The 24741-nt window shown below is 35.1% G+C and overlaps 1 protein-coding gene across 11 annotated transcripts in view; it reads left to right on the top strand.

Moving 5' to 3' along the window:
* The window catches only part of LOC107586138 (protocadherin gamma-C5-like), a 65711-nt gene extending 61260 nt beyond the window's left edge, over positions 1-4451 (top strand). For 9 of the 11 annotated variants that reach the window (XM_016273389.1, XM_016273387.1, XM_016273390.1 and 6 more), the window contains 2 exons: positions 2022-2140; positions 3999-4451. In XM_016273389.1, coding sequence (XP_016128875.1) covers positions 2022-2140; positions 3999-4231 — 352 coding nt within the window. In that variant the 3' untranslated portion in view covers positions 4232-4451. The remainder of the gene's footprint in view (positions 1-2021; positions 2141-3998) is intronic. The other 2 variants (XM_016273380.1, XM_016273384.1) reach the window with 1 other exon arrangement.
* Positions 4452-24741: the final 20290 nt, after the last annotated feature.

The following is a 24741-nucleotide window of genomic DNA, read 5'->3' on the forward strand; positions in this document are numbered from 1 at the left end:
CCCTAAAGAGTAGAGAAATATTTCTGTCCTTATGTACGGACTCTGCTTTCAATCTGTTTGTGTGGGCAGAGAGAGAGAGAGAGAGAGAGTGAGTAAAAAAATCTGCTTTTTAGTCATGTCATTTTGAAACTGAGCAGCCTGTAATAACCAAAATATACTTAAAGTGATAGTTCACCCAAAAATAAAAGACAGAAGAAATTCACAGATTTCTTTGGGGGAAAAAAATAATTCTAACACACTACTCAAACTTGCATCTTGGGAAAATATATGTAATCATTTATGAAACACAATCTATAAAATGACAATGAAAAATAGATTAAAAGACTTAAGACTTTAATGTCAAGTCAAGTCAAGTCACCTTTATTTATATAGCGCTTTTAACCATACAGATTGTGTCAAAGCAACTGAACAGCATTAATTAGGAAAATAGTGTGGTACGATATCTATATCAGTAAGATCAATTCCATGCGATATAATTAAATCTAGCGTATGATTAAAACGATTAGTGGGCCTGGTGACGTTTTGCTTGACTCCAAAAGAGTTTATTAGGTCAGTAAACGCAAGTCCTAATGCATCATTTGTATTATCAATGTGAATGTTAAAATCTCAGACAATTAGCACTTTATAAACAGTAACCAATAGGTCTGAGAGGAAATCTGCAAATTATTTTAGGAAATCTGTATACAGCCCTGGTGGTCTATACACAGTAGCCAGAGCAAGAGATACGATAGATTTCTTTTGCATATCTGACAGTGTAACATTAAGCATTAGTATTTCGAATGAGTTAAACCTGTTAATGTATGGGCATCTTGTACATTATCTTAATAAACATGTTCCGTTGCCCATTTAAAAGCTTATTTGAAGCTTATCAGAGGATCTCACTCACATTACCAAGTTGTTTTCCCTCCAAGGAAGTGATGTATAGGATTTAATTTTCTTCTTTTTTTTTTGGACAGCTTTCATTTGAATGGACAGTAGTCAAAATAACAGAGTAGACAATAACTTGAGGAACAAACTAAAAACCTTTATTATAATTGTTAAATTAAATTAATTGACAAAATCTATAAATTTGAAAATCTAAATCTAAATCTAAAATCTAAAATGTAAAAAGAAAAGAAAAGTATAATATAGTAAGTGTTGTATTTATATTGAAAATGGGATACAGAAGCCTGGAGACATAGGAAAAGTGGTGATATTTGGTATTTTAAAATGCTGTTAAATGTTGCAAATTTTGTTATTTATGACTAAGACAGCCTTAAAATGTATATTGTTCAGCATTGTAAGGCAGTAAGATCATGATCCTTACTGGGGACTCAAAAGGCACTGAAAATAAGGACTGACCTTTAATGGGAATTTATCATTATTATCCATTGTAAATACTCATATTTAATGAGATATTTATTTTTACATTAGCTGATATGTCTGCATGTTTTATAAGCCTGAGGAACATCAATTGACCCGAAACGTTGCTGAGCTAATAACATTTTACAAGGATGCAAGTTTGAGTACTGTGCAGGAATTCATTTATTTTTATTTATTTATTTTCTGGTTTATACTAGACTTATGCCACTGTATTTTCTATTTAGTGTTTTACAGATTAAAAAAAAGTTATACAGGTTTGGAATAACATGAGGGTGAGTAAGTGAAAAACAAAATTGGAGGGGGGGGGGGGGAACTATCCCTTTAAATAAAGCTTGTTGTAATTTGATCAAAGGGCAAAGTGTATGTGTTAAGCCATATGATATAAACAGACACAACTGTATTTAATCAATGCATCTGTCTGTTTACTTCATGTCTACCACTGCTTTGTCGACTTTAGCCTCCATTTTCTGACTGCACTGCACTGTCCTGCCCTGTCACACAAAATGGCTGTCTCAGCTAATGAACCAGGTGCATTTATGCTAGCAAACGTGGTGGATGCTGTTCTCGTATATGTGTGAGAGGTAAAATGCGAGAAAAAAAAGCACCATGAATGTGTTTGAATGCATGTCGAGTCACTAACCCTGTTCTCTGTCATTTAGGGCTGGAGCTCGTCCTGATGAAGCAGGTGCCAGTGCTGGTGTGATAGCGGGAACAAGACCGTGGCCCAACCCCCCTACCGAAGCTGAACAGTTCCAGGCTCTAATAGTGGCGGCGAACGGTGAATCTCAATCTCATTTATTATTCCTTCTTTTATAAAACTGCATTAGAATGAGAGCAAATAAGAGAATGAGGAGAGAGCATTAGCACTTGAACAAGAAAAACTTAGCTTGTTAGAAAAAAATTGCATAGCCAACAAGAATGTCATAAACATTTTGCATGTAAAGCAAAAATTTTCTCGGCTAGAAATATCCTTCAGGCTGTTCAGCTTTACAAGCTACATTTTCATGATAATCTTGCTGGTTAAGCTAATTAAGCAAGCCGTTGGGGGCAAATTATCCCACCAGCATCCAAAACACAGCATATGCCGGTCTTTACAGCAGGGAAGTTTGTCCACATACAGTATAATGTATTGGATACATCAGTCCTCAAGGTTAGATTCTGAAGACCGTTAATAACTGGATGATGTAAGGAAAGAGGGAGATGTAGTGAGAGAAAAAAGAAAAGAGAGAGTGCGGCTTCCAGAGTAAAATGGATCTCACCATTTATTGACTGTTATAGACTGTCAAACTAATTGAGTGTACAGAGCCTTTCTCCCTCTTGGCAGCTGCAGTCAGAATGATAACACTGTGCTGATGTTCTACTCTAGCATAGATGGACAACAACAGATTCTCAAGAGTGTTATTTACAGAACATTCACATATACATTCTGGAAGCTGAACTACAAATCACATTATCTAAATATGTTGGCTGGCATGATTTCAGTTGGACTAAAATGTATTCATGACATAAAAAAAAGACTAACTACTCTAGACTGACTAAAATCAAACTTGTAAGTGCATGTAAATGTATTTAGATATAAATCTATATTTAGTAAAGCAATACATATAGTTAGATTTGAATGAATTATCTGTTGGGCATGGCCTTGTGGAAAAAGTACACTTTAGCATACTTAAAAAAAAGAGTACTTAAAGAAATAATAAAAGAATATACTTAAGTGCTTATACTTAAATGCAATGTTTTCAGACACTTACTTAAAATTGATTGTAATATATTTGTTGAAATGTCATGAATTTAAATATATTCGTGTTTTACACATTTTTAACGAAGTAGCTGCAATGTGTTACATTTAAAATGTATTATCTTTAAATGTACAGCATTATTGAATAACACAGTACAGTTAAAATTTTAATCAAGTACTTTACATGTGCAAAATAAGCGTCCTTTAAAGCACGACAAAAGAATATTAAATTATTTTAAATGTACTTAAAAAAAATCGGACATTATTACAATGTACACATTTTAAAAGTATACTTAAGTGTGTTAAGTCATGAAATTGTACTCTTTTAAGTAAAATTAAGTGGCCTTTTATTTCATTATTATTATATAAATCTAAAACTCTTTTTAAAATGTACTTGTACGATTTGAAGTATACTACATGTGCATGTTCAGTACAATTAAGTGCACTTCTTTTTCACAAGTGTAGATTTTGGATAACAATTTCATGACTACAATTTCATTGTGAATTTGTGGAAAAGATTTATACTTTGGGAACAAAGGAAGAACTGTCTCACTGCTGTTAGAGGACAATGTCACTTCCATTCGCAATGTATTCTACAAGAACTGTAAAAATAGTATTGTTTGAGTGTGCTATTCTTCTATTTACACGTCTTCTGTTCTGCAAGCATGTTGCTGAGTGTGTGATGTGTGTCGATGTTTCGGCATACATAATGCATGGGGGATGGGCAGGCAGAAGCCGGTCACTGAGGGAGCTGCAATGCGGTTCATGAGTGACTGAATTATGAGCTCTGTGCCGAACCAACCCATCTATAACCTTTCCCATCTCTCGCTCCTGTTCTTCTACTGTCTCTATGCCTCCTACTATTTCTTCTTTTTTCTCACCCTACCGTTGCTCTCAGAAGTAAGTGAAGCCACTGCAACTCTTGGCCCTCGCTACAATCCACAGTACGGCCCGGACTACCGCCAGAACGTCTACATCCCGGGTAGTACTGCCACCCTCACGGCCAACCCTCAACAACAGGTACCCCAGCAGGCCCTTCCTCCTCCCCAGGCCCTTCCTCCTGTTGAAGCCCCCAAGGCAGCTCAGACGCCTGCCAGCAAGAAGAAGCCTACTAAGAAAGACAAGAAATAAGATGTGTGGAAGCACTATCAAAGTTGCAAAAATATGTCGCCAGGATCTGAGCATCTCTCCTAAAAAAAACAAGTCCACAGGTTTGGTTAAAGAATCAACAATCTTTAGATTTAAATTATCTTTGTGAGGTTTTTATTTGTTTGTTTTAGATTTCCTTATTTTTATTTATTGAATTTTGAATTGCATTACAGTATCTTACTCAATAACCCCAAAAAATCAAGCATTTCCTGTTCTGTCGTTGAAACAAAGAACGACTGAACAAGAGGAGATGTGTTCAGATTCCTGAAGCTCTTTGTTTTCTGACAGATACCTCTGTTCTGTAAATAGCATTACTAAAACAAGAAGAAAATATTAATTTCTTCTATTATTTTTTTTTCTCCAAATGTCATGTTTCAGCTTTCTTTTCTTTTTTTCAAAGCAAAGTAGATGCTTCTTGTGGTTACAAAATGAAACGCTGGTAGGCTTTTTAACAATGTGCCACAAATCTCTCAAAAAAAGAGTATTGAGCTGAACTATGCAGTGAAAAGTGGATACTAAACAAAAGGGCACACGAAAGTATATTTAACTAGTTTTTGGAGTAAGAGAATACATTTACATTCGGTGAGACACTGGACTGTTGTCATGGTATTTAAAAATAGATTCAGTCTTCTTATTAACTTCTCAATGATTAAGTTAGGCAGAGCTGAATGTTGGGTTAACAACATTTGACTATTCTTTGCTTTTATTTGCTGTTAGCTTGGTATAAGAATCCTGGAAATGCAAGTAATGTAAACAGTGTTTTTGAAGATCAGAAAGGATTTTGAAGACCTTACTCAGCCTTTGTAAGGTCAAGATCGGAGAAAGATTTAGGCCAAAGTGAATGTGCTAAGAGTTAAATGGAAAACATGAAGTGAACCACAAAGAAAGAAACAAATAATGAACATGTGGAAAGACTAATGACACTGTACTTGAATGGATCTTAGATGGAAGGATTCTGTCCATTGTTCTGCACCAACCACCACAGTGTATATAAAATGTGTAACCTGTCTGTACAAACATTAGAGCCACAAGGGCTGGCTGTTACAGGAATGTTTCAGTATTTTAAAAAAAAAACAACAAAGACGATAGAAAAAAGATCTAGTGTAGTGTTGTAGGAAGAAAAGCTTCAAGATCATTGACTAACCAAACTATACATACTACAACTTCTGAAGACACGCAATCATACCTTAAGGCTTGTGGAGTATGTGCATATTTTTGTGTTTTTCCTCCTTGATTACACTTTCTTTCCTTTTCTCCAATCACCTAAAACTTTGAAAGATAACAGACGATACTTACTGAGTACCACCCCTCCCCACATCTTACTGTACTTTTCTGTGCTTGTAATTCCAATCAGTCGGTAATGATACTGGAATGCCACTCCTGTCTGTTTGACTATGAATATCTGTCTATCTATCTATCTATATATATATAAATGTCTGTCTGCGGCTTGGCTACCTTTCTGTATTTGACTGTGATTCATTTTAAGAAATGCTTAGCACCTCATGTTACGCTTTTTATTTTATAAGCTAATATTTACATCGCTGTTGATTTATGTTTTACTTTATTATTGGAACACTTACATTTGAAATAAAATTTTGTCAGAACTCATTTTCATTGTATTTTTGTAATTGCTTTGTCTGTGAACATAACTGTGGACATGTAACTCATATCCAACCATATTTAAAAGGTTGGTGTCAGTGAGATTTTTGAAAGAAATTGGTACTTTTGTTCCACAAATACTAATCAAATTGACCGAAAGTGACATTAAAAGATGCAAAACAAACAAACAAATAAATTAATTAATTAATAAATACATAAATAAATAAATGAAATATCATAATTTTCACAAAAATATGAAGCAGCACAACTGATTGCAACATTAGTAATAATAATAAATGTTTCTTTAGCAGCAAATCAGCATATTAGATTAATTTCTGAAGGATCGTGTGACACTGAAGACTAAAGTAATGATGCTGAACATTTAGTTTTAGAAAACAGTAGCATATAGTTATTTTAAATTGTAATAATATTTCACAATATTACAGTTTTTACTGTATTTTTCATTAAATAAATATACACTTGGTGAGCATAAGATATTTATTTCAAAAACGCATAATTACATATTACGGTCATCGTCAGGAAACTGATGAATTGCTGTCGATATAATTAACAGTTGTATGTTTTCTTCTATTTCTATAAAATTCATTAAAAAATAAAATAAATAAATTATATATATATAAATATATAATATAAATATAAATATATATAAAAGTATATATATATATATATATATATATATATAATTTTTAATTATATATTTTCTATAAATTTTTTATGAATGCAGTGCAAAGAAATATAATGTGAAAAAAGTGAATGTGAAAAATATCTGTAACTTCAATGCATATGACCCATTTTAAGAGTCATTATTGATTCAGTTCACAAAGAAGAAGAAGAATGCTGGCGTCAGAAGGAGGGAGCTCTGCAGAGATTTCTGAAGTAGGGCATCAGCTCTGTTCTGGTGTATCCATATATTATAAATATATATAAAAGTATATATATATATATATATATATAATTTTTAATTATATATTTTCTATAAATTTTTTATGAATGCAGTGCAAAGAAATATGTGAAAAAAGTGAATGTGAAAAATATCTGTAACTTCAATGCATATGACCCATTTTAAGAGTCATTATTGATTCAGTTCACAAAGAAGAAGAAGAATGCTGGCGTCAGAAGGAGGGAGCTCTGCAGAGATTTCTGAAGTAGGGCATCAGCTCTGTTCTGGTGTATCCATATATAGCAGAGACATACGTGTACGGAGGTGCTCCAAATAGCAGAGAAACACGACTCTTCGCAGTACAATGAAGAGATTGCTGGAGAATGTCCAGAAAATTGTACAATCAAAAGATGAATAAAACTGCCTTATATATTCTAAAGCTCATTCAAGTTCCTAAACACCCGCTCATATTAAAGCATTTGAAATATGTAATTACTTTAAAACCATTAACCCATTTTCAGCTTCAGAAATCACTTGACTCACCAGCTATTATGTAACAGCATGTCTCGAAATGTCATGGATAAAGCGTCAGCCACATACATGTTGGTTGCTACATTAAAGTGACTATTGATGCAACTAGAAAAGCTATCTACAGTCCAGAGTGTGGTTCAAACTGAAGGTCGCGTGTTCTTGGATTCACTTACACAATCACATTATAGATTGTATCGAGTACAACCGAGAACATGGTCAAATTAGATGAGTTACTTTAAAGGCTTAACCCTTCATTTTATTAAAGCACACCTGCTCTCAGCAAAGCCATTTCCTCTCCCCCACAAAATGGCTGACATCTCACACAACTGCAGCGGTTGCCTTGGTGATGAGAGAAGGACTGCAATATTCTGAGAAACAGCAGCATGCAGTCAGAATCAGTCAGTTGAAATGCACTTAATACAGTCTGCACACACACAGCAAACAATACAAGTCACTGACCTTAAAGGGGCCAACCGAAATATTCAACAACCAAATATACTAAATAAAAATACGGGTGAACTTTCATTTTTTTGGGTGAACTATCCCTTAAAGGGCACAGTTTCGACCTTAAATAAACCACCGCAAAGGTAGCTTGAGAAACGCTGCAGGGTAGAGATGACAACTGGATTAGAGGTCAAATATGAAATATCCTATTAACTATAACTATAAGCACAGTCTATCTAGCATCATTTTCTGCACTATCCAGTTGAATATGTTATAGATATAGGAAGCTGTCCCTACATAATCTGTCTAAGATGTTGTATTGGGGACATGATGGCATTAACACAATGCTTCAGACGGGCAACTCTCCAAGACAGCAACTGCTTCAGCGTTAAACTCCCCATTTCCTCTCTGCCACAGAGATTATGCAGCCAAACAGCAACTCAACAAAATCATACCCAGGGTTGCATGAAAGACCAATCGCTACTGCTGTCAGAGAGCAAACAACACATACTACACACTCTAAATAAATAAATAAATAATATACTGTATATATTATAGATATATAATAGATAGATAGATTGATAGATAGATAGATAGATAGATAGGTGCACACACACTCATATATAGTATTATATATAGTATAAATACATAGTATTTATTTGAAAAAAAACAGTAAAAGCAGTGATGATGTGACATTTTTTAATTTAAATGAGCAGTTACCTATCTTAATATATTTTAAAATATAACTTATTTCTGTGATGCAAAGCTGAATTTTCAGCAGCCATTATTACAGTTTTCAGAGTCACATGATCATTCAGAAATCATCCTAATATGCTGATTTGCTGCTCAATAAACATTTCTTCTTATTATCAATGTTGAATACAGTTATGCTGCTCAATAATATTTTTTATATTATATTTAAATATTTTTATATAATATTTAACATTTTTTAGGATTCTTTGATTAATATAAAGTTCAAGAGAACAACATTTATTTGAAATATAAATATTTTGTAGCATTATAAATGTCTTTTGATATCTACTATAAAATATAACAAACATAAAAACCTAATATTAATATACATTTGATCAATGTAAGGTATCCACTGTTTCTTTTTTTGGAATAAATGAATAAATAAATAAGTAGCTACACTCTTAAAAATAAAGGTGCTTCACGATGCCATAGAAGAACCTTTTTGTCTGAATGGTTCCATAAAGAACCTTTAACATCTGAAGAACCTTTCTGTTTCACAAAAGGTTTTTGTGGTGAAAGAAGGTTCTTCAGATTATAAAAAGGTAAGAAAGAGATGGTTCTTTAAAGAACCTTTGACTGAATGGTTCTTTGTGGAACCAAAACTCAATCTTTTTTTCTCCCACCCAACTCCCAAATACCTTATTTTTTCTGATATACAGTTTCTTTCAAAGACTGTCTAGATTTATAGATTCTTGTCAGTGGAGTGGGTCCTTGTCTTATATAATATTCATAGACCGCAGACACTCCGCAGAGCGTGGGTTCATATAATAATATTAATTATTGATATGAAATTTATTTTGTTAACATTTACTGTTTTTTTTCTAATTTCTACAGAATGTTATATTACATTAATAATGTAATTATATATTTATAAATGTATATAGAAACAAATAAGTATAAAGTATAATCATAATCATAATAAATCAATTATTATGTTAACCCAATACACACTAAAAGTTGTTGTTCATTGTTAGTTCATGATGCATGAGCTAATTTGATTGTACATTTAATCTTTAACGGCCTTACTAATCAGATTAAGCTCAAAAAGGTACCAGTGAACAATATTACAACAACACTTGAATTGTTTCCCCTTTTGTTTGTGTCAAAGACCAAGTCTGTAAAAATACCGGCAGAGATGTTTATTTTACTCACAGCAAAGAGGAAACTATGACAAAAATGTTGAATACATTACCATGCTGGACAATTGTATATAGTGTGTCATTCTCTGATTGTTTTGGATGTGTGTGCTATAGTGTTTATATATATATATACTGTATATATATATATATATATATATATATATATACTGTATATATATATATATATAATTGGTGCTAACAGCTGTGAGGGGGCGAGTGTGGGCAGGGTTTAACTGTTCAATCGGTCACTAGAGTAATGTGTTGTTATTTGTGCAGGGCCTGCCCTCCCCTATTTCTTTATGTAGCCTGATTATGCCTCCCTGTCGTCTGATTGTGGGTCGCACCACTGACTGGACTGATGTCACAGTCAATACAAGCTGGCAAAGATAAAGAGAGACAATATACTGTAATCTAGTTCTGACAGTCAGCGAGTCACTCTGATACGCACAGCTTGATCAGACAGAACTAAAGTAACAGTTGATCAAACGGACATGTACAGCCTGAGGGCTTCAAGAGGATGTGACCTCACACAGCGACCCACAATACCATCATATCAATCACATCACCCCTGACTATGACCATGAAAACTGCCCCAGATTCACATACCAAACCACACACCTCTCATTCGATTAGCACAAAGTAGGTGTTTTTTCCCCCTAGAGATTCATGCATGAATTATGTGTAGGCAGTGGTGAATCCTTACAAAACATACATCAAACAGAAACTGTAAAATATCACCTATTATTGAAAATATGATGCTCACATAACCAGTGATTCATTTTCAGCCTTAATACAAGTGCCCCAAATGTATTTGGACACTTACGCCATACGCCATTCATAAGTTATTAATCTAATAGCATCACAATAATAGCCAATGACCTTTAACAACTGGTCTCAAAGTGAATAGTGGCTGTATGAAGTCCTAGCAGAGTAACCACAAATGGAGTTTACCACATTCAACTGTGAACATGTTCCACTAACATTTGACAACCAGGAAGTGTTTTATCATTTAAAACTGAAACAATCTTCATTTAGCCTAATGCTATGCTTGAAAATGTGCTTCTAACTTTATTTGAAATACAGGCCACGAGGTTTGATATCTAATGCAATAACATATATTTTTATACATTTTTGCAGACAATCTATGCATAAACCACCACCGTAATCACATCCGCTGGCTTCTCTATATTCGAACATGAGGTGATGATGAGGTGATGGACGCCATTTTGTGGTGTTAGCCTGAAGCTAATTGAGTTGTGACAGACTGACAGATGAAGCGAGTGATGAGATAAGATGCCTCTCTCGTTGGTTCTGCTCTAAACAGCCATGGAAGTGTGATTCCACACTGTACATGCTTTACACACAGCCATGTAATCTGAAGCGTATGTTTACGATTGCTCTCATAAAGGCTAATGAGGGTGACTGTAATTTAACAGGGGATGAATTCGTCACTTCAGATAACCAGACTTTATATGCTTCTCAAAAGAGATTAAAGAATATCCATCGAATCATTCACACACACATCCATCTATCTACCTATCGTCTATGTTGCTGATTTCAACAAAGGGGAAGACAACAGTAGTAGGGATGTTGTTTTTGTCACAAGGGCGAGTTGTTTTACCTGGAGACTCCCACACACTTTCTCCAATCAGCTAGCAGCTACATCCAGTTCTCAAATCTGATTGGCTATCTGCGCCCTCAAGCAGAATAATGTGATTAAGTGATGACTGAAGCAGTAGGTCGGCAGTTTAGAGGAGACATACCGATCTGGCTGTGACCCCAGGCACTTAATCAACCTTTAAAAAAAAAAAACTTTTTTGAAGCCATTCAAATATCGAATCTTAAAATTAAACAGCTAAAACTACATGAAACACACAGAAAGAATTCATCTGTTTGAAAATGGATAATTAAGAATCACTCATATACATTGATACTATTTGTTGGGATCACTGGACTAGCTGTTTAACACTACCTAAGTTAACATGTCAGTCTCTGTGAGCCTGAAGAACAAGTCATATGACAGACCTGTTTTTCAGCTACAACTTCAACAATGATCACATCAATCTGGCATCTGATACATACACTGTTCAGTTTTGCTGATGCAGAGTTTGCATCTTAAATTCATAATATTCCTGCCATGCTCATCCAGCAATAAAAATTTGCTTTTGACCACTTGAAAATAGGAAATCATCACATGTAAAGCCCATCAAAATGATTTAAAGTCACGTCCCTGCAGAATGAATGCAAACACAGAATAGGAACATAAATAGGAGATGCATAGGAGATGGATGGAAAACCAGAAAGGGAGGGGTGAGATACATTTTCATATATGAAGCTGCACAGCAGCCATTTTGGATTATTTAGGTCACAGTAAGATTCTGAAAGGGTGGGGTTGGTGTTTTTAACCCTTTATATACCAAGCTGTGTGTGCATGTGCAAACTGGATGGTTGGGTGGGAAACGGAGAATAAAAGAAGCAGGGATTGATAGCATTATACCCAGCTAGCACAATGTTCGGTGGGGAGATCCGAGAGGAAAACCGCAGTGATTTGTTCTGTGCGTAAGTCTTTGCCTGATTGCCAAGGTGAACAGTTTGCTGGCAGTGTAACTAGAATCTGTCACACGGCCAAAGCTAATGGACCAGATGTCTGATTCAGGTCAGATATGTGAAAAACAGCATCAAAAATTTTTATTTAAAAATGATTACAGGAAAAAATGGGAGCAAGGTAAAAAATGATTACAGAATAATAATAACAAAGAAAGAGAAAATACATTGACATCAGTTAAGGAGACAAAGCATGAGAAATGGTAAAAGACTACAGATGAAAAAAAAAACACGATGAGGAGAGGAGAGATATCTGCATAGTGCTTGTGCATGTGTTTATGGTGACTGTGCACGTGTGTGTGGTCTCATGCACTCTTTTACCATTCACTCTGGTCATATAAGACATACTGTATGTAACGCCATCTTCAATCAACTGACTATATTTAGTCTAGGCTAAAAAGTGTCCAGATGTAAATCTTGAGTGCACTAATGGTCCATCTGTTCACAAACACAGCCTGAGAGAACCAGGACAAAGACCCTGCGAACCTGAACATTAATTCTCTCTGTACCTCTATCTGTGGTGTTCTTGAGTAAAATGGGCTTCTTGCTTATGGCACTATGTGTAATGCAGAATGAGTATAAAATGTGTCTGTAAACTTCAGTCGCTTCTAGAGTTTCTATTCTGGGATTTGACAGCGTTCAAGTTCTATTTACAACCTGTTCCTGCGAGGAACAATGTGTTATGGTGCAAGCAGGAAAAAAAAGCAAAACACTAATTGAATTCTGCACAAACGGCCTGAACGTGAGTCAAGCCTTGATACGCGGGGGAATAAAACTTTAAATCACTCTGCCCTGAAGACATACATATAAAAGTAGGTCACTTAGTTAAAGAGAGATTTTAAATATAAGACAGGAAAAAGCACTACCAAAACTTTTAATTCACAATCACAAACTGACGTTACATTGACATTCAATTTACACTGTTTAGGGAAAAGTAGATTTCTTAACTTATTTTAATTTGAAGCAAAAAAAAAATAAATAACGGGAGCATTATAGTGAAGTTTGAGGATTTATCTGGCATCTTCACACTGACTCTACGGAAAATGTTGAATTATTTAGTACTTGTCTATGAGTGTGAACACACTGCTATTATGATGGTAATTGTTATTTTGTGTGGTGGCTGTGGCATTTTGCATTAGACATTATTCACACACACACACACACACACATTCCAACACAGAACACAGCAGGCCAGGCTCTCTGCAGTGGCACACGCTCTGCCTTTGTTCTCCAACACAAAGATATGAGTGAGACAGAAAGGGATCCAGATTTTGTGAGAGAAGGGAAGTGTGTCCAGGAAGAGGAAGCAGTGTGGAAAACATTAGTTTAAGCCTGTATCTTTAAATGTGACCATTATGGCAGCAAAACGCACACACACACACACACACACACACACACACACGCACACACAGACACAGACACACACACTAAGAAAAGGAGTAAAGATTTAAAGACAACATCTACTTACTCCAAGAATAGCACTTTGCTTATTTGCAAAACAAGCCAGTGGCCACAAATGCTGACTGATTTAGAGAGAGCACAGAAGAAATATATAAACTAATAAAATATCTATATCATCTATGCTTTTGGGACAAAACTTGCCAGAACTGGCAGATTTTTATTTTGTACTCATGCTAATTGCTCATAACTTGAAATGCCTAAGTAAGATAACTCATATACTTTCATTTAAAATGATCACATAAGCTCAACTTAAATACGTTTAGCAATGGAAACTTAACTAGCTCTAACTAGCTAATTCAGTAAATGCTAACTTGCTAATCAGTAACACAATGCTTTGAACATTTAACACAGACCTGTTCTCATACCAAGCTCAAGATCCACTTGTCACATAATGGTATCCCCCCCAAAATCACAAACATAACAGAAACTCTTATAAATTAGCATAGCAAAATATTAAATACTAAATCTCCCACTTAACATTAATCTTGCAAAAAAACTAAAATAATAATAATACTAAATCTAAATACTCATAAAGGTTAATTTAATTGAACTTTCTTTGAATTTCTTTAATTTAAGCTTTTTGACCATTTACAGAGTTATTAAAGACTACGTTTGTTTATGCATTGAAAATAATAAGAATTATAAAATATAAATATATTAATAATTAAAAAATTATATTATTACAATTTTCAATTACAATTCCCTTTAAAATTATAATAATACTAATATATTATTATTATTATTATTATGGCTGTTGACCTTTGAGATATGAGGTTTACCCTTTTTTCATATAAATACTAAAATGTAGCCTATAGGCAGAATTGGAATGACACTATTGACAAACCGCACGCACACACTCGCACACACACAGACGGCATTTTGCATTAGACATTATTCACACACACACACACACACACATTCCAACACAGAACACAGCAGGCCAGGCTCTCTGCAGTGGCACACGCTCTGCCTTTGTTCTCCAACACAAAGATATGAGTGAGACAGAAAGGGATCCAGATTTTGTGAGAGAAGGGAAGTGTGTCCAGGAAGAGGAAGCAGTGTGGAAAACATTAGTTTAAGCCTGTATCTTTAAATGTGACCATTATGGCAGCAAAACGCACACACACACACACACACACACACACACACACGCACACACAGACACAGACACACACACTAAGAAAAGGAGTAAAGATTTAAAGACAACATCTACTTACTCCAAGAATAGCACTTTGCTTATTTGCAAAACAAGCCAGTGGCCACAAATGCTGACTGATTTAGAGAGAGCACAGAAGAAATATATAAACTAATAAAATATCTATATCATCTATGCTTTTGGGACAAAACTTGCCAGAACTGGCAGATTTTTATTTTGTACTCATGCTAATTGCTCATAACTTGAAATGCCTAAGTAAGATAACTCATATACTTTCATTTAAAATGATCACATAAGCTCAACTTAAATACGTTTAGCAATGGAAACTTAACTAGCTCTAACTAGCTAATTCAGTAAATGCTAACTTGCTAATCAGTAACACAATGCTTTGAACATTTAACACAGACCTGTTCTCATACCAAGCTCAAGATCCACTTGTCACATAATGGTATCCCCCCCAAAATCACAAACATAACAGAAACTCTTATAAATTAGCATAGCAAAATATTAAATACTAAATCTCCCACTTAACATTAATCTTGCAAAAAAACTAAAATAATAATAATACTAAATCTAAATACTCATAAAGGTTAATTTAATTGAACTTTCTTTGAATTTCTTTAATTTAAGCTTTTTGACCATTTACAGAGTTATTAAAGACTACCTTTGTTTATGCATTGAAAATAATAAGAATTATAAAATATAAATATATTAATATTAATATATTAAAAAATTATATTATTACAATTTTCAATTACAATTCCCTTTAAAATTATAATAATACTAATATATTATTATTATTATTATTATCATCATTATTATTATTATTATTATTATTACTTACAAATCAGAATGGTCTATTTGAATTTGAAGCATGTTAGTGAAAGTTCTAGGAACTGAGACGCTTACACAGATGTCATATTTCTAGCTCTTTTACTTCAGAAAAAAAAGAAAAACAGTGACGGGAGGACACTTAGTATGTACTTAACGTATATCAGGATGGGATACATCTTTATATATTTCATATATATATATATTTCCATATATTTCAAAATAAACAAACATAAAAGTAATGACGTGTTTTTCCTCATTATTTACATTCAGCATCACATATGCTTCTATCCAGGAAAAAAATAATTATTCAACAACAACAGTTACAACAAATCAATCTCAAATATGCTGACCTCTGGTAAAGTTGAGATGCAATCACAGCCAATGCTGCAGTCAGATGACACACTCATCCGGCACTGCTGCTGTGCAAATCGTTTAATAGGGTTTGTAATCTGATAAACACTCAAATCTGGCTCATCAGGACCGTTCACCTCATCATGTCTGCCATCCAGATATCTTAGGAGGACCACAAACACAAACATGGTGATTAGTGATTATGTGACTGAAAGGAGGCAAGATAAGGACAAAAACTACTCTAATACTGTAATTAAAGCAGATGGCACATGCCTAACCTCCTTTACCGGATTACCTTTTATTTAATTATTTATTTACCATTTTACTCCATATCAGCAAAGGCTATATTTGTGGCAAACTGAAAATAACAAAATGTGAAATAGTCTTAATAACAATAAAACTGTTATGAATTGTATACAAAAAAATTGCAATATTATTTTTTACAAACAAACAAAATAGATAAATAAAATTATATACAAACTTTCCTTTTTATTATTTGATAAAAATGTGATAACACCTTTGATTAAGGAACACATAGTTCTCTAATCTAAAGTGTTAACAAAAATTCAAATATTTTACCTGATCACCTTAATCCATGCCATTCTACAGAGAACCTCAATATATATGGAGGCTCAGTTTGAGAAGCTAAATAAACAAACAAACAAACACACACACACAGGTTTGTTTTTATGGTTTATGGGGACCATAGGCGTAATGGTTTTTCTACTGTACAAACCGTAGTTTCTATTGCCCTACACCATCCCTACCCCTAAACCTACCCCTCACAGGAAACTTTCTGCATTTTTAGATTTTCAAAAAAACTCACTTAATTATTTATAAGCCTTTTGAATTACGGGGACACTGAAAATGTCCTCATAAATCACCTTCTCATTGTAATACCCATGTCATACCCATGTTATTATACAAATTTGTGTCCTCATAAACCACATAAACACACACACACACACACACACACACACACACACACACACACAGTCAATCCCTAGAAGCACAGACACAGGATTAAGAACATTCCAGGGAAAAAAAACAGACCGCTGTAAATCCCACAATGTTTTTTTTTTAATCATAAATACACTTGTCCAGCATATCAGACATTAAAACATTCTCCTCTTCTAAACGAATTAGAGAAGACATCCTCACCAAAATAATCCCCATTAAAAAGCTTTTATGGAGACATACACATAAAATTATTATGGACTTAAGCTCCATCAATATCCCATGGGATGTGAGCATAAAGCATAAAGGCATTGCTTAAACAGAAATAGATGCCCTCATAACCTAAAAAGAGGTCAAATAAACAAGGTATTGCCCTGCTTTGCAAATCGCAATCAAAATTTAAACAAGTGCTCCCTTTTTCTCTCACACAGCTTGCTTTCTATGGCTGTCCTACACTGACATTATTCCCCTACTGACACAGTTTCATGTGAATCTCCCCCACTGCATCTCTCTGATGGTCTCTTCCACATGACATCAGCACTTTCCTATAGCAGTATAGGTCCTATACCCCATCTAGTGGGCATACTACTCTTAAGATTCAAGAATCAGGCTCCTTATGAAGCACAAATAAAATAGGCTATTGTACTGATATGTTTCAATGCATTTTACACCTTTAGAAAATAACAAATAACTGACTTGCTATATTATACTGTTAAGCAAATATATTTACTACTGCCATTTTGAAATACAAAAATTGACTTAATATTAAATGTATTTTAAATCAAGAAATAGGAAACTTTCTGCATTTTTAGATTTTCAAAAAAACTCACTTAATTATTTATAAGCCTTTTGAATTACGGGGACACTGAAAATGTCCTCATAAATCACCTTCTCATTGTAATACCCATGTCATACCCATGTTATTATACAAATTTGTGTCCTCATAAACCACATAAACACACACACACACACACACACACACACACACACAGTCAATCCCTAGAAGCACAGACACAGGATTAAGAACATTCCAGGGAAAAAAAACAGACCGCTGTAAATCCCACAATGTTTTTTTTTTAATCATAAATACACTTGTCCAGCATATCAGACATTAAAACATTCTCCTCTTCTAAACGAATTAGAGAAGACATCCTCACCAAAATAATCCCCATTAAAAAGCTTTTATGGAGACATACACATAAAATTATTATGGACTTAAGCTCCATCAATATCCCATGGGATGTGAGCATAAAGCATAAAGGCATTGCTTAAACAGAAATAGATGCCCTCATAACCTAAAAAGAGGTCAAATAAACAAGGTATTGCCCTGCTTTGCAAATCGCAATCAAAATTTAAACAAGTGCTCCCTTTTTCTCTCACACAGCTTGCTTTCTATGGCTGTCCTACACTGACATTATTCCCCTACTGACACAGTTTCATGTGAATCTCCCCCACTGCATCTCTCTGATGGTCTCTTCCACATGACATCAGCACTTTCCTATAGCAGTATAGGTCCTATACCCCATCTAGTGGGCATACTACTCTTAAGATTCAAGAATCAGGCTCCTTATGAAGCACAAATAAAATAGGCTATTGTACTGATATGTTTCAATGCATTTTACACCTTTAGAAAATAACAAATAACTGACTTGCTATATTATACTGTTAAGCAAATATATTTACTACTGCCATTTTGAAATACAAAAATTGACTTAATATTAAATGTATTTTAAATCAAGAAATCTAGGCTGAAGGAAAGCCTATAGCAAAACTGCACCGCATGCTTACTTATAATTTCTGATCAACCAAGAAAAGTAATATCTGCTATATGGACAGGTTAGATAGATACTTTAAAACGGTCTGGTTCCGTTTTTTCTTCAAGCAACAACACGAGCACCATCTGGCTAAAATCGTGAAAATCTTTTACAGTCACACAGCTCCTAGTGCAACTTTCCCAGCAACACTGACTACTACAGGACACACTGAAATACTGCAGCTGACCTATTAACGTGCGCACACACATACAGAACTACACTCAAATAATCTCTCATTTCTGCTCTTCGCAAAACAACACTAACCTCTACTGGTCAGGATAGAAAACTACATCTCAATGGTCTATAACTTTAAATGTATAAAACGAACCACAGCACGAGTTAGTCACTAAAACCATTTCCTTCACATTACTATTTTCTCCACTGGCCAGCAAACAAGAAAAGGATGGAAAAACTCTGACTCATCAACTGGGAAAAAGTCCACACCTGAATTTCCTCCAGTTACCATGTATTACAAAACACCCTGAACAAAGAGAAAAACATTAAAGGAAACAATCTTCAGGTTAAACGATGTGCAACTTGAATTCATCATACAAAATCAGGTTGCATGCATTTTATGTGAAAGTGTGGGAGACTAGAAGGCATAACTCTCACACAGGAATGTGGGGTATAACAGCTTGATTAGAAACAGATGTGCTCAGTCACACAGAGAAAAAAAACTCATGGGGCTTCAAAACACAAAGCAGGGGGGAAATGAAGACTGCAGTAGCAGCAGGACTACTATCACTGTGTCATTGTACTGTAAGCCATAAAGTCATGCACTGATTAGCCATGTGTTGTTTGTATTCAAAACGGTTTAAAACATATGGAGAAGACAAAAAAAAGTCAGGAACAAGATTATTCAAACTAAAACTAAAACCATTATATATATATATGTAATAAAAAATTTATGTTTCCTGAAACTATATACACACACATATACATATACAAAATATGGAACATATAAAATGAATGCAAATTATTAATAAAAAAAACTATTAATGTATCTCATAATAATATCTCAATGATACTAAAATAACACTAGTCAGGAAAACACATTCATTTGTTAATGGCTTAATATAAAATACAGTAGTCCCAAAAAGTATTTAGAGACTAAAAATGGATAAATGTCTTTGCATTAGACAGAAAGATTAAAGGAAGGCTTCATTGTCAAGAAAAAGAGCTCACAAAGATGTTCAGTTTAAAATATTATTATGAATATTATTTAATGTCATGAACTGAGGAACTTGAGGATAACTGATTTTTACATGCAATGGTTTAAGAGTACAAACACATTTTCGTGTGGCAAACAAGGATGGATGGATGCAGAGAGAGAGAAACGACATGCAGTATTAAATAAAGGACACTGCAATGTCCCTGCACTGCTGTTCTACGCATAGAAACATAAGACCCTCATTAGAAAGTTCTTCCCACATTCAGACAAAGCTCTTGTACAGAGTCCCAGATTACCAGTGTAGTCCCACAATTCCAGCAGAATAAATGGATTAGATGCTTTCATGCTTTTTCCTCCCTTCTTGCTCTCTCCTCTCACACACAATCAGCCTTTACCGGTTTGAATTGTAACTTGCTTTAAGAAGCTTTGAGAGATATGAGTTCTCTCTTTTGGGCCTAAGCAGATAAAATGAACACATAGCCTTCACCTCATACCCAAATACTTCCATCCATCCCAGTATGATTGTATAATCTTGCTCCCACATCCCACAAATGGATCACAGCAGTGGCCTACACTGATAAGAGGGTTTGCAGACTCCAGAAAACAGGGCAGGGCTCTTTTTCCAAGGTCTTTAATGATAAACAGAGACAAACACCTGTAAAAAAAACACAGACAGACATACTGTGATATTGGAGTGCCCCCAACTGTCCTCACAATAAAACTGCAAAGGAATGAAAGAAGAGATTGTGATGGATATTCAAATCCCATTTTTAAAACTATTTATTTCAAGCCAAATAATGCTATTTGTTATATAAAAGGCCACAATTTAGAAGAGTAAAATGTTTTGCTCAAATACATACAGGAACAAAATCACATATAAACCCGACTGAGCTAACACAGCTGAGCATACACACATTGTAAATGCAAATACTGTCTTTTATTTGCAAATTTGCAAAATATGTGACCCAGAATGCAAACACTTACATGAAGCCTGATGGATGACATTTAGAGGATGATTTACATGGGGCCAAAAAGGAAATAAGAGAGCATTCAGGTTTTGCTTTGTTTAGTCCAATTCACAACACCTGATGTAAGTATACTGTAGACAATTATTTTTCAAAGTTATAAATAAAGGATTACAGAATTACATTTGACATGAAAATAGTATTTTAGTCTTTTTATAAAAAAAAAGTCATGTTTAATTCAGCGTGTTACACTGCAATCATTTATGGCAATTATTAGCAATTTCTGAATGAAAATTGTTTCAAAGTAAATCCCACAATATTTTTTCAGTGTATTAGCCACATAGATAATTTGTAAACTGCTTAAATGTATAGTTTACACAAAAATTAAGATACACAAAAGCTGATTTTATGAAGGACGCTGTTGAATGGACAACAAAAACACAAGTCATTTCCCAAAATATATTCTTTGTATTCCACAGAAGAAACAAAATATAGGAGTGGAATGGGAGTAAATTATGACAGAATTTTATTTTTCTTCTTAGACAAACTATCCCTTTAAGACATGTGACAAGGCCTTTGGCTTGTTTACCAACAGCAAAAAGCTACTTTGCATAAGAGCACAAAAGACCAGCACTTCTAATTCAGAATGAGCTTTATGAGCTTTATTGCCAGGTATGTTTACACGTACGAGGAATTTGTTTTCGTGACAGAAGCTTCCACAGTGTAACAGAATGACAGTGACAGAACAAAAAACACAGATAATAAAAATAAAAATAGAACAAGTAAATAAGGAATAAAAATATATAAATTGACAATTGTGTGTGCAGGTATATTACAATAGACAGTTTTTTTTTTTTTTGTATGTAATTCTGTTCCAGTACTTTCAATTCACCCACATTCTCCCAGCCACAATCTGACAGCTGCTCCAGGAATAACCTGACACTACAGGGGTCAAGCAAGCAGCTGCATCCAGTGGTCCAGTGGTATTCTTACTGAGGGAACCCCACCCACACATACTCACAGAATGAATGGGAGACCACTGGAATCCTGTGAGGAACATGAGCTATTTTTATTTTTTTTAATAAAATGAAAGGCTTAAGAAATGTTGTCTAAGATTATCTGTGCTCTGTAATCTCTCTCTCTTTGGACAGAATGAGTTCATAGTCAGTGTTTTATCTCTCTCTCTCGCTCTCTCTCTCTCTTAACACACACTTCACTCTCATATTCACACACATTTTTTTAAATTGAATTTTTATTATAGTCTAATAGTCTACTGTCCAAACTCAGTCCTGGAGGGCCGGTGTCCTGCAGAGTTTAGCTCCACCTTGCCTCAACACACCTGACTGGAAGTTTCTATGCCTAGTAAGAGCTTGATTAGCTGGTTCAGGTGTGTTTAATTAGGGTTGGAGCTAAACTCTACAGGAATCCGGCCCTCCAGGACCGAGTTTGGGCAGCCCTGTTCTATATCATAGCAAGACCTAAAAAGAGGACTGAACAAAAGAAAAACAGATTTTCTATGCTTTGAAATGAAAAGATGTGTTTTTATAGCTGCAGGAGGTACAGAGTGGACTCTTTATTTCTTACACAAAAACAGAAGAGAAAGAAAGAGAGAGAAAGAGAGAGAGAAAGAGAAACAGATGGCTGAATTTACTAATCCACAACTGCTGTCTTCGTCATCAGTGTGTCTGTCCCTTTTAGAGCCCCCCTTAAAACTCCTTTTCGTCATTCTTCAAAGCCAAATCTGTGTCCTTGTGCCTGTTAGTGAGTGACTAAGCATGATACACTTGGGGGAGGGGAGACAAGGGATAATGAATGAGGAAAAGTTAGGTTTTGACTTTACAATAAAATATCACTTGATACAAGTACTGTGGTATTTTGTTAACATGGAGGATGAGTGTTAAAGTTACAAAACATCTGTGAAATGGCTGAAACTATATTTTTATTTTTTTTTAATAAAATGAAAGGCTTAAGAAATGTTGTCTAAGATTATCTGTGCTCTGTAATCTCTCTCTCTTTGGACATAATGAGTTCATAGTCAGTGTTTTATCTCTCTCTCTCGCTCTCTCTCTCTCTTAACACACACTTCACTCTCATATTCACACACATTTTTTTAAATTGAATTTTTATTATAGTCTATATCAGGGCTGTCCAAACTCAGTCCTGGAGGGCCGGTGTCCTGCAGAGTTTAGCTCCACCTTGCCTCAACACACCTGACTGGAAGTTTCTATGCCTAGTAAGAGCTTGATTAGCTGGTTCAGGTGTGTTTAATTAGGGTTGGAGCTAAACTCTACAGGAATCCGGCCCTCCAGGACCGAGTTTGGGCAGCCCTGTTCTATATCATAGCAAGACCTAAAAAGAGGACTGAACAAAAGAAAAACAGATTTTCTATGCTTTGAAATGAAAAGATGTGTTTTTATAGCTGCAGGAGGTACAGAGTGGACTCTTTATTTCTTACACAAAAACAGAAGAGAAAGAAAGAGAGAGAAAGAGAGAGAGAAAGAGAAACAGATGGCTGAATTTACTAATCCACAACTGCTGTCTTCGTCATCAGTGTGTCTGTCCCTTTTAGAGCCCCCCTTAAAACTCCTTTTCGTCATTCTTCAAAGCCAAATCTGTGTCCTTGTGCCTGTTAGTGAGTGACTAAGCATGATACACTTGGGGGAGGGGAGACAAGGGATAATGAATGAGGAAAAGTTAGGTTTTGACTTTACAATAAAATATCACTTGATACAAGTACTGTGGTATTTTGTTAACATGGAGGATGAGTGTTAAAGTTACAAAACATCTGTGAAATGGCTGAAACTATCTTAGGGAGACACACACAAAGTCCTCGTCCATAGTTCAATAGCGCCCCCTACTGACCACTAAAGAAGTGAGGAGCAACAGAGACAGAAGAAGAATTCAAAACTAATTTAATTTCCTGAGACTCAAGGGTACAAACTTCAGCCACATGATCATTCCAGACATCAGCAGACTCTATAATAATCACATGCATGCTCAAAGCAAGAAAACTGTGTAAAGCAGTGTAATATGCATACTAAAGCTGTGCTCACTGGACAGTTTTTCACTTTTGTCTTTCTCAAGGACACATTCAGCGGAAAACATGGGTGTTATCATACAAGTGGAATGTCCAAGTGCCATATTTGTTTTTGTATTTAGCCACTCTCCCCACACACAGAGTTAATGTGTAACATTGTTAGTTCTGTCTGTTCTCATCTTTCTCTCTGCTATCTGACTCTTTTCTTTCCTTAAAAGGTCTTGAGCAGTGGACTTACTCTGGATGCCAAAAGTGAGGGGGTGGGACTGACCTAGAATTTCAACAATGTTAAGCACCCGTGATCTATATTACTTCCCTTTTAAACATGCTTTCTGTTAATTACAGACAGACAGACATGTTGTTTTGTCATTCATCATGTTGTTCTGTGATGTAAATGTGTGGTTTTGAAAAACCTCTGTTTTTCCATGGGTCAAAAGTTTTTGCATTGTGTCTCTTTAAACTTTACAACTCGAACAATACCTTTGGGGGGGGGGGGGGGGGGGGGGGGGGGGGCGTTGGATGAATGGGATCCTTTCATCCTGTTAGCCCCAGAAAAGCAGGAAGAGAATAAACTCCGAGCTGGCAGCTGGAGTGCAGGAAATGTCGGCCTTGTGGCAGATGGTCGGGTGGGGCCTGGACTGGAGAAGGGGGAGAAAATGGGAGGAAATCTGAGAGGAAGCGGGAGGGTTTACCACAGAAGATCCGCCCAGAAGGAGGGGTTTCAGAGCAGCTCACTTGCGCTCATCTGGTGTTTGATTTGTGTAACTACAAGTGT

The sequence above is a fragment of the Sinocyclocheilus grahami genome, unplaced genomic scaffold (genome assembly GCF_001515645.1).
Source record: "Sinocyclocheilus grahami isolate Dianchi unplaced genomic scaffold, SAMN03320097.WGS_v1.1 scaffold78.1, whole genome shotgun sequence".
Lineage (NCBI taxonomy): Eukaryota > Metazoa > Chordata > Actinopteri > Cypriniformes > Cyprinidae > Sinocyclocheilus > Sinocyclocheilus grahami.